Source organism: Fukomys damarensis, unplaced genomic scaffold (assembly GCF_012274545.1).
Source record: "Fukomys damarensis isolate Sample0158 unplaced genomic scaffold, DMR_v1.0_HiC HiC_scaffold_19, whole genome shotgun sequence".
NCBI lineage: Eukaryota > Metazoa > Chordata > Mammalia > Rodentia > Bathyergidae > Fukomys > Fukomys damarensis.
Genome location: NW_022900931.1, coordinates 23,689,708 through 23,701,965, shown reverse-complemented (window position 1 = coordinate 23,701,965; position 12,258 = coordinate 23,689,708). Strand labels below are relative to the sequence as shown.

General features: G+C 39.8%; 1 protein-coding gene across 1 annotated transcript; it reads right to left on the bottom strand.

Annotated features, from left to right (window-relative positions):
- Positions 1-216: 216 nt before the first annotated feature.
- On the bottom strand, positions 217-6,863 carry LOC104875866 (killer cell lectin-like receptor subfamily E member 1). Its single transcript, XM_019210557.1, has 6 exons — positions 6,641-6,863; positions 5,509-5,742; positions 2,623-2,727; positions 2,277-2,315; positions 1,271-1,440; positions 217-321 (listed from the first exon to the last, which is right to left on the bottom strand). Exons 1-6 carry the CDS (start codon positions 6,861-6,863, stop codon positions 217-219), a joined length of 876 nt encoding a protein of 291 aa, XP_019066102.1.
- Positions 6,864-12,258: the final 5,395 nt, after the last annotated feature.

Below are 12,258 nucleotides of genomic sequence, written 5' to 3'. Positions count from 1 at the left end.
AAGAAAACTCATGTGGTTTGTAAACAAGTCTCAGGAGAGAGCAGATGGAGAAATTAAGTAATGTGATCACCTTCTACAATCCACATTTCTGTATATGGGACTGGATTAAAATTACTGTCTCTTTCCCAAGCTCCCCAATCGTCCTTGAAACTATGTCCTAGGTACTGTTTATTCGTGTTTCTGTGAGCAAATGCAGTAAATATCTCAGGGAGATACTTATGTATCCTGGGGTAGAACTGAGTTATTTTCCCAATACCATTGATTTTCAATTTTCTTATAGTAAATTCCAGTCCAGAAGAAAGACTTCAAGGAGAAGAAATTCTGAAAGTAAGAAAGTACACGTACATGTAAAATATTCTTTATTATGTTTTTAACAACTGCATGAAAGTACATTTAAATAATTCAAAGTTATGTGTGTACTTGGATTCCATCAGTACACAAAGTCACCAGTATGTTCTATGGTGCAGGGATATTTTAGATGCTGGGGATGTCAGGAAAAACACAAAAGTCTTGAGTTAGCGGGAGATACAGAAGATAAATCCTCATAAGAAGCTAGTGCCAGTTAGGGGGAGAAAGGAGGAAGCGTTTGAAAGAATAATCCCTCATAAATTTCTTTTATTTTTTTGTTTTGTTTTGTTTTTGGTAGCGGGGATTGAACTCGGGACCTTGCGCTTGCGTGGCAGGCGGTGGCACCACTGAGTTAAATCCCTGGCGCACCTCATAGATTTCTTGGAGATTAATTTATATCTAGTGACTCTCTTCTTATGCACATCATTGAAATAATCTCCTGTATCGGGGAATTCACACAGTGGGTACTGGAATCTGATGCTGATGCACTCTCCGGAGGTCAGAGCCGGCCCCCAACACACCTGCTTCTCCCATGGTGCTGCACATCCTGATAAACTGGTCCCATGATGGTATCAGCTTCTGGACCGCAAATACTATACCGCCTTGGTGCCGGGCCACACCAGGCTCTTTTCTCTGTCTGAAATATTCCTTATAATAACTGCTGCTTTCTGAATTTGCTAGTTATACATTTTTTCACAAAGGGCATCCCCAGTTTTATTTCAAACATTTCTATCTTTTGTGCACAACGCACAGACCTAGTCTGTATCTTGCATGTGGAAACTGAAACAAAAGTTAAACTAGTTTGATCTGTTAGACGTTTGTCCAGTGCTGAACTTGGGCAAATGCAAGTGTCCCTCCTCGGCCTCCTCCAGTCAGTGTCACAGATCTCACCCAGCACTCTGACACTCAGGTGTCAACTTACTGTCTCCTCTCTGTTTATTTTCACGAGGCTGGCGTTGAGAGACGAGCAGGCACGCAGACTGTTGTTCCAAGCTAGCTTCTCCGTAGAGAAGTAATAACAGCTGCACCTGAACCAGACCCAGTCCTTGGGACACGGCTGATGGCCAGGACCAAGACAGAGATGCACCATCCCTGCACAAAGAGATTCACAGCTCTGATTCTGTCTGTTGCTTGTCTAAATCATGCCACGCACAGTACACTTTATGATGTTATAGCAATAGTAACGATAACAAAAATTTACTTAAATTAAAGTTATGAGTGGGAAATACAAACCTCCTTGTTTTTTAACCTGTTGCTACTTTATAGACTGGTTATGCAACACAGTGCAGGAAACAGGGGAGGAGAAGGGGTGAAGGGAGGGTGGGGAATGGGGAAAAAATAAGAACCAACACATATCATGCAAAGGCGCAAGATCCCAGTGATCCATGCGACTGTTTTTTTGTTTGTTTGTTTGTTTGTTTTTTTGTTTTGTTTTTTTTGGGGGTTTTTTTTGCTTTAAATGTACCAATAAACTTAACAGGGGGAAAAAAACATAGTACAGGTCTGGAAGTATAATTCAACTGAAAAGCTGAACCATAATTTTCTTACCTCCAGTGTGTTAATACACTTGGGAGGCTTTAAACATCTTCATGTTACACAACCATTAGATTAATTTGTTTGTTAAAATTTTGCCCTTTTAACATAAACTCTACCTTTCCAAAGTTAATTTTCACATCAATTCTATTGCCCTAAAACTTATGGGGTCTAACAAGTATGTCTAAAAGGAACTTTTCTCTGATATCGTACTTCAGTTAGTTACACATACATATGTGTCATATTAATTAATATCTGGAAGCATGACTTATAATCTCTGTAGCACATATTGAAGAAGTCTGCATAAAATGCCTCTATGTTTGTAGAACTTAAACAATAGATACCTTTTCTGCTTATATTAGTGTAAGAAATCAGGCTACAAAGTCACTACCTACCTTCTTGCTGAATTGTAGGAAATGTTGCTTTGGGAGATGCTAAAAGAAAATTGATATCATATTATATTTGGCTCCATATTGGTGTATCAAAATGAAATACTAAGATGCTATATTCTATAAGAACAAGTTAGCTATTGTATAGAAAATTTTTAAAAATTTGGTAGTCCTAGCAATTGAATCCAAGTCTTTGTATATGCAAGACAAATGCTCCAGATTTTGGCCACATCTCCAAGCAAGGAAAATTTTTTCAGACAAAACTATTGTCAGTATAATCTTTGATTACCTTATTCTATGAAATAAATAATTCTCCAGAGCAGAAAACAATTTAAAGACTATATTTACTCACAGCTTGCAGTAAAAACAGCCGCTATGATGGTTCCTGCCATCAGGAGAAGGAACTGGACACCAAGTACACTAGAAATGAGCTGCCAGGGCAGATGTGAGGAATCCGCTGAGAGAGAATCGAAACCAAAGCAGACAGAGTGAGAGCAAGAAGACAGGCTGAATAAACAGAATGATTACAGAACATTTTACAGTCAAGAATGCATTAAATACTTGGTCTTTCTTGATTCTCTTTACAAGCATACAAAATATTTTTACCCAATTTTTTATAGTAAATAGTGAGATTTTCCTGAAGACATACACCTCCTGAAGGGTGCCCGGCAAACCAGGGCATCAGGACCATTTTATGGACAGGGTTTAGTACTCTCAACATAAAAACAGTGCTAAGCAATCAATGGGAGAAATATAAAGACCTTAATAGAAAAATAGGTTAAGAACATGTGCAGATAATTCTCAACTTATATAATAAAATAATGGAAGTGAAAGGCTCACTTGTTGCATAGACTGTTTGCCTAACTAATCAGTTAATGGCAGAACTGAGTTCTAGAAGGTTCTCAGCAGCCTGGAGCTCATTCACACCTAGAATCTCAAACTTCACCTTGAATCCCAGAGACATTTGACAATGATTTCATTCTTGGCAAACCATTTGGGTTTGTTGTTGTTGTTGTTTTTGCCACCAGAATTCTTTTTCAAATGTTTACTACTGCCCTTATACAGTACTACCTCCCCGATGAGAAATGCGCAAAAATAAAAAAATAAAAATATATAAATGAGGTTCCTGTGCAGGGAACAAATCAAAGCCTTCACTTTCATTTCATTGCAGTTTTGTCTTTAACTAAAATCTCTTCAGGGTTTAAACTGGTTGAATTCCTGCTATCAGGTCAGTTACTTTTTACTTTCTTCTCTCTCTGGCAAAAAAGCAGAATTCTAAGAAGCCTGACTTTGGAGAACAGAGCATGAAACAAGATGGAACTGGAGAAAAAAAGCTCTTCCAGGCTCCCTATGCTCAGCCAACTAGCTGGATATTTATGACTTCTCATGACTTTTGATCAAATTAAGACAATTAAGTTGTTAACTTGAAAATTCAAGCTGTTCTTTCCTCCCTTCTCATAGGGCCTATATCAACTGTGAGTTCCTACCAGGAAAAACAGCCTCCACAAGGTAGATGCTTGGGGATTCAAGTGCAGGAATTTGAGTGCAAACCCTTCTGTGAGATATATAATCTTAGGAGGGAAGACAAATTATATTTGTAATTGGAAAGTTTTCTAGGAAAAGGTCAGTTCTTTTCAAAGCAAGCTATGTGAATACATGGAGCACATTTTTTTTAAAGTGGCTGCAGAAATTGTACTAGAATTTCTCTAAGCCGTTCTAGAGTGATGTGGAAAACAAGCGAGTTAGGCTAAAATACGAATTTTTGAACCTTACAGAACTCACTTCACTTTTAATTAAAAGCAAATAGTCTTAATTAGTAAGGTTGATTTCAAAAGTGAGAATTCGAACAGATGTCCCTGAGACACAGTGTAATAAAAGTGTTGAAAGAGAACATGATGCCCGAAAATACAAAAACAAAAACACTCACTAAGAAAGAAAATAGTTGACAGCAGTAATCCTTACAACCTCCTAGAACTACAATACACAACGTACATTTTGCTTTCTTTCTTTCTTTCTAAGTAAATATTTAAAGTCTAGTAAACATTCAGAAATACACACATATCATCTTTGGTTGAATTTTCAGTTTGAACACAAATGTTCTCCACCCGAGTCACCCTTACAGACCAGCAACACAGAGAATCCCCACTACCCACTCCAGTGTCAAAAGGTAACTGCTATCCTTACTTCTGTTACTACTAAATCATTTGTTTTAAATTTCAAGCACATAAATTCATACCATATGTGGAAATTTTTTGTTATATGATTTAAATAGAAAATGAAATGCAAAGAAAATCTACATACCACAAGTCAGATAGATGTACACAACTGATAACAGTATGGTAAGTAAGCTCTAAATTGTATACTGTACTTTAAAGCCTTGCTTAATAAACATGCATTTGCTTAATGAATACATAATGTAATTATATTCTATAATCTTTTTCCTTTAGAAGTACAACATTTTCTTGGAATTTCCTTTACCAGTGTAGAACAAGCTTAATAAAATGTTTATGGTTTTGAAAAAATAATCTAAGGAAACCTCCATGGTTTATTTCTGACAGCAATAAATAAAACTGCTTCACAAGCTAGCCAGGCTCCCTGGAAGATGCCATCTCTTTCCCAGAGTGCTACGTTTGGAAAAGCCATGTCTGCAGCAGTCAGGCTTAAAGATCCAGAAAAAGCCACCACCTGCAAGTTGGGAGTCATATTCACTTATTAAGCTTTACCTGCAATTTAACTTCATCTTTGTTAATAGCCAGTCTGAGGTCCACATTTGAGAGAAGTGTAATCATCTTTGCTTTTTTCAGGAAATAATGACATAGAAGATGGTAATGTAAGCTTGGTGACGTGAGCAGCTTCTCATTTACTTTGCATTCTCTGGGTTCCTGAATGACTTGCCTAATCCCCGTCCGCTATGCAGTTGTGTCTACTAATTCATCCACATGTTGACTTCCTTAACTCTATAACAAGGTAATCCATTTCCAACCTGTCATACTTATCCAAATTGTACTCTTCAGTCAAGTCTAAATCGGTGATCACCATCATCCTGTAGTGTCTAAAATATCCAAATTACCTTTTAAATTATTTATAATATTGACCACTTGGCCTTTGTGATAACATTAAATTAAATGACTTGTATATTTCCTAGCTAATAAAGACTTTATATTTTTGCATCTCCCTATGCATAACACAATTCAGTACTAAATCTTAAAACATTCCCTTCATGTTTACAGTATTATACCTTTGCTGGTGATATCTCCTGCTGTGGTTTTGTGCTTTTTATAATGTTTGTGGTGTTTTATCTCCTTCTTGGTGACTGGCAATACTTTTGAACTACATTCATTTCTAATATCTTTTTTTCTTGTGTGATTTGCCTCAAAGTTCTTCTTTAGTGCAGGGAAAGTTATGGGTGCTTCATTCATCTTTACAAAGGAAAAACCTGTGAGATAAAGAGCACAGGTATCAATATGCCATTCTGTAATTTGAGAAGGTATATTATAATAAACAGGGGAAACGGTAATTTCAAAAATCTGTGCTGAATAGAAATTCCCAGTATCTTTCCTGGATGCATGTTCTCAACACTTTAAAGCTTCCAATATGTGAAAATACACCACAAAAAACTTAAGAACATAATAACCCTAATAAAGTTTGAGGCCACTGAACCAATTACTGTAAGAAAGCATTGTCTTTAATAAAAAATGTAAAAATCAATGTGAAACCAGAGACGAATTAGTTCTCTCTGGCATCGTGGCGGTTTGCATCTTGAAATTGTACAATATGAGATGCAATTTTCTGCTCAGGTGCTGTGTTTATCAGCAATGCCCCCTAGGAACCACTACACAATTTGTGATTAGAGCCCTGGGCTGATATTGGCCTTTCTCTGTTTTCCTAATAGGCCTAATGAACCAGCCTCTTTTGTGCTTGTAGGACTTAAATAAAACTGTCCTCCACTTATGCACAGATTCTGTTGTCTTACTACCTTGTGTCTATGCTTTTATAGACCCACTTATTATTAAAAAGTACATAACTAAGACAGACTAAATACCAAAATATCTAAAATTCACAGTTTGAAGAATTTCTTAACATCTGTTCTCAGTGTCAGAGCTGGCAAGACATTGATCAGGAGAAAGTCACTTACCACTCAGAGTTTAAAATTTTCCAGAGAATTTTTGTTAGGATTTCTAGACTTGCGGTGAAGATTGAAAAGATTAAAATTAAGCAAAACTTTGAAATCTTGAAGAAAGAAAATACATTACAGTTAATGTTTTTAACTGGAAATGTCTATCAACAGAGATAGCCCTTCAAAATTTTCTATTGATCATGTTTCAAAAGTTGCAGTGAAGAAATTATGTTGCAGAAATGAGAAAATATACCTGCGGTGAGGAGGAAATTCCAGGAACAAGTCATAAAAATGCAGTATGTGGGAATCCAAAGATGCAGGAACTGCTCTCTTAGAGCAGAACTGGAGGCTACAGAACTGGGTAGAAAAGTGCCTGCGATGGCCCTTTTTATATTCACCAGCAGGACTCCGTTGATTTCCTCTAGCATCCCACTAGGGGGCTGAGAGCACTGACTGATGCAGCTGAGATAACTCATTGCATTTCAAAGTCTGGTAAATAAAAGACTTTGCCAGCAATAGGAAAATGTTTCTGAAATCGAATATTTCTTCCCAATGTATACATCTGCACCAAGATCCTGCTCTATCTGTGTCTCCAGAGCCACGAAACTAGATTGAGTCACTGAGTCATGACAGCATTAAAAATATATACGATTGTGTGTCATCGCGTGTCCTTTACTGCTGGGGATCTGTTCTGAGGCAAGCAGAATCAGGCCGTTTCAGGCTTGTGGAAAATTCTAGCAGGACTTACACAAACTAAGACAGCTTCCCATACTCTTCACTGTTGACCAAAGCATACTGAAGCTCGCTTTAGACTTTGCTTCTGATCAGTTTCATCCCATTAATGATTTATCAGAAATGAATTTTTTCCCTTTAAGTTTATTGGCACATTTAAAGCAAACAATACTGTTACATTTATCCTTGGGATCCTGTACCTTTACATGATACGTCTTGGTTCTTGCTTTTTCCCCATACCCCTGCCCTCCATTCACCCCCTTCATCCTTCCCCCTATTTGCAGAGACTTTGTTTCCATTTTTTTCTTAAGAAATGAATTAAAACAGTAACTTTTCAAAGGTATCAATTCATTGATACACATAAACCACTGATTTTCTCATAATTATCCTAAATGCAAAAAATGGATGAAAGAAGAAATAGAAAACTAGAGACAGAGAGACAAATAGATTTACTAGTGTGGCTCCAGTAACAAAAGGATGCTTGACATATAGTATAGTTTAGTAAATATCTGTGGATTCACTGAAAGAATAAATGAAATAACTGTCTAAATACATATTTACTAATGATGGAAATAAAGGGTAGGAAAACAAGATTCTGCAACATTTAACTGGAAAAGTTAATCTTTCAAAGACACACAGAAGGCTTCCCGAAGGAAAAAATGTTTAGATTGAATCAGAGAAGAAAGTATAAACAATACTGAGTTCCTAGATAAGGGAGGGGAGAGGTGGCTAGGATTTGGGCAGAAAAGACAGAAATGAACACAGCCCTTACCGGAAGCTAAAATGAAGATTAGCAGAGGGGCATGAACAGCACAGAAGAAGGAAGCCTCAGATAGGTCATGCACAGTCGTATCGGTTTGGCTTTTATTTTAAACATAGAGTAAAATCATTAAGCTGGGTTCTGCTGTGCTGTTTAGCAGACCAATGTACACTCACTTCTAAAACAGACTCTGGCTTGAATGGAGGGAGAGACTAGAGGAGTTGGGGGTGGATATGGGAAGACTAGGTAGCGGGATAGAGTAGTAATGCCGTGAAATGATGACTATTTGAAGAGTTAATCAGATTGGTTTAGCAGTTCATTAGCAGTGGAGGGAGGCTGAAATCGGGGGTCACCTAGACCTGTGGTAACAGGGCAACACTGGGTCACACGGCCAAGCTTGAGGTAATGTGAGCCAGAAGAAGATATCCCTGATATGTCCCTTTATTCCTGTTTCAGAACCTAATTGGAAGGATAGGGTCTTCTATTCCTGGTTATTATTATTATTACTCAGATAATATTTGTACATTGTAATGGGATACATTATGATAATGCATGTATGAACAAGGTATAATAATCAAACTGGGGAAATAGGCATCTCTTCAAACACTCATTTTTAAGTACTGGTAATTGAATCTTGCTATGCCATTCAGGCTGACATTGAACTTACTGTGTACCCCAGGCTGGCTTTGTCCTACTACTTCAGCCACCCGAGTGCAGGGATCACAGGCATGTGCCACACGCCTGGCTTGTATTGGGAATTTTTTCCTCCTGCTGATGTTGAAATATATCATAGATATTTTAAATAATAGTTACTCCAATGTGTACAGAAAAATGTGCTGGCATGGGGGTGCATGCCTGTAATCTCAGCACTCAAGAGGCTGAGGCAGGAGGATTGCTGCAAATTCAAGGCTACCCTGGGCTATACAGTGAGTTCATGGTCAGCCTGAACTACACATAAGACTCTTCAAAAACAGAGAAACCAGAACTAATTCATCCTCTCTGTATCTTACTGAACTTCTTTCCCTCCCCTACCTCCTGCCCATCCCAGTCTCTAGTGACCACTATTCTACTCCCATTTTGCACAAGATCTACTTTTTAGTCTTTACACATAAATTAGATTATGTGGTGTTTGTCTTATTTGCATAACCTAATGATTTCCGGTTCCATCCAGGTTGCTGCAATGTGGGCAGGATCTTTGGCAGGAACCTGGAAGCTCTGGGGGCTTGTAACACGTTAGAGTGTCAAGAACTAAACAACCCGGAAGAGCTGTTTCACTTGCCAGCCCCGTTCTGAGGAGTGCCACCTCCCAGAGACAGCAGCAGGTTAGTCACCACTCTGGCCTTGGTAAAGACTCAAGAGAGAAGACGGGGAGAGACACGGACAGAGACAGACAGAGAGAAAGAGAGACAGAGGTTGAGGGAATGCAAACGACAACCTGATGCACCAGGACGGAAACGGACGTAGGAGCCTGGGCCGGTTTATTCCTGGGGACCCTAACGTGGCCAACCAGGCATATGTAATGAAGGATCGCAGCAGCTGGCCTTAGAGAAAACAAAAGGATGGTTCTCCTCCCCACTTCCTCAAAACTGAAAACCATGGGCCATATGGCAGCAGCTCCTGAAAACGCAGATAAAACCACGGAGGAAGTGTTTGAGGTGAAAACTCGCAAGCCTGAGCAGCCTCCCTCCCCGCTGTGCCCAGTGAGGTGTGGAATGCAGGGCAGTTCCTGCGCGAAAGAGAGGCTGGGCTGTCTGTGGTCACCGGCGCCGTCACAGCAAATGTGTGACAGAGGTTTAAAAAAGACACTTTATTCGCTCTCTGTGGAAAATCGAGTGTGAAGTAATTTCATACTTTTCCTTGTCGAGTATTTTCAAGGTTACTTCGTAAGTAACAGACATTTGATGATTTCCCCATGATTTTCTCTCAGCCCTATCTTCTAATTTCCTTGGAAGCTTTTTGCTACACGGCTGGTATCAGAGAAGGCAAGATATGCAATCATTTGTGCTATTTCGTATCTTTATAATGACTCCCAACCTGCTATGTCTACATCTGTAAAATGAAGCCATTTTATGTTATTATTAGGCCTTCTTTATTTCCAATTCATAATATTGTTCTCCTGCCTTTCTGTAGGGAAATACTTTCTAAAATCCTCATGATGTGGCAGAATCAAGGACAACCTCAGAGGCGTGGTGCAAGGCTGTTACCAACACCTCCGACCTCTCTTAATGTCTGCTTTAAAATCTTCTCCAAAAGTGTGTTGATGCCATTGATCCCATACTTGAAAACAAATGTACTTTGTTCACGGGCAGTAAAATAGTGTACTTATAGTCAGTCAAGCATATCTTAATCTGTTTTATAACTGACATAATGATAGAGGAAATGGAAAGCATTAAAATATATTGCAAGAGCATAAGGCAGTGACTGTTCTACCTAACCTTGTGGTTCAAATTCTTTTAAATGTACAATCATCAGTGAGAAAGTGCATTTAAATAGAACTAGTTTCACACAATCAAACACATATAAAAATAAAATCTGGAAATGTTATTAGTGCCAAGAAACCAAACAAAATGTATGTACTATCATCAGAATTGTTTTGATACAATGACAATATTGTACCTGATATCATTGAGAACACTCACGTAGCTGGGATTTTGTTTGTTTTTTGAGACAGGGTCTGGCTGGACTTGAACTCACTATGTAGCCCAGACTGGCCCCTTACTAGCAGTAATCCTCCTGCCTCAGCCTCCCTCCCATGTGTTGGAATTATAGGCCTGTACCATCACGACCAGCTTCACATAGCATTTTTTAAGAGTATCTGTTAATGTCCCCCCTTTTTGTTCCGAGCCTGTGACACTCATTATTCAAGTTTTATACTGATGATTACTTGATCTGTGATAGTTTTATAGAAGTTGTCTGTAAAATAACTGGGGAAGAAAAAACAAGATTATAAACATCAGAGCCTATTTTCTGGGTAATACCATGCAGAGGAAGCCTGTGGCAGAACAAAACTGTTTACCTCATGGCCAGGAAACAAAAGAGAGAGGAGGGGGCTGGATCGCCACCATCCACTGAGGTCATGCCACTAAGGAATTTAAAGCCATCTCCCAATGGTGCCACCCTGGGGACAATTTTTTCTTTCTTTATTTTTTTTTTGAGACGGGGTCTCACTATGTAGTTCAGACTGCCCTGGAACTCACTATGTAGCCCAGGCTGGTCTCGAACTCACAGCGATCCTCCTGTCTCGGCCTCCTGAGGGCTAGGATTAGTCTGTTTTTAAAAAGTAGCTCACCAACTAAACATTACCAAGTTCTGGACTGCTCACCTCTCCTTCTAGAGTTGGATTCCAAGTTCTTCTCACCTCAAAGAATTGAATGAAATGAGCAAAAAGCAATGGCGAAGTTTATTCAAGAAAGCAAAAACTGAAGAATGGGAAAGAAACTGACTCTGCAGAGTGATCTTGGACTGAGTAAACAGAAGAAGAGGGTGAGAGCAGAAATAAAAGTACACGCCGCATCTGGGAAACAGCTCGGGCTACCATAGAAAGTCAATGGTAACAAAGCCCTCAGGACGTCAGTGTGTTCTTTTATGATATTTAAATCTCAGGGAAACCCGAGAGCCCTTCCACATCCCAGTCCTGAGAGGCTGTGCTAGGTTCCCAGGCCTCCCACTGACCTCAGATCTAGGCATCGTCCTGGAAACCTGCTGAAATTTTCCAGAGAAGTCCATATGCAGGACTTTGACACTGTTCTGCGCATGTGTTGGGGATTTCCTGATTAAAAATCCTCGCCTACTTCCCCAGCCAGTTCTTACCGAGCCCTAATCTCCTATCTCCCTGGAATCTGAGTGCTCAGATCATTGTGTTTAAGATAAAGCGTGAGGATGAACCAAAGGGAGCGTTCAGCAGAACACGCCACACATGATGGACGGAGCAGAGTGCAGTTCGAAAAAGGGATTAAGGCACCCAGGCGGAAGGACAGTGGTGTTCAAACCAGACCTGCACCTAATGAGGCTCCAGGATGTGACCCGCTTGCCTGTGTTTCTGCCGCTAAAGCTCATCGGCCTGCTTGGCCTCAGACCAATGGATTATTCCTGGAGGAGGCACGAGGCCTGGGGAGGAGCCACACGCAGCCGCAGCAGTGGGCTGAGGCTGAGAGGGGCCGAGGGAATGAGAACTAATCCGGATCGTGGAGCTCCAGGAGAGGCAGCACCACATTACGTCAGTGTGTTCGCTGGCAAGAAGCGCTGGCAGATGGGGAAGACTCCGTTAACACTGGAAGGGAGAGGGAACGGATTAAAACAAGATGCCACACAAGGGCTGCAGTGTCAGGAACCGGCGCGGGCATCGCACTTTGAAACACTGAGGCAGGCTCCGCCGCCCC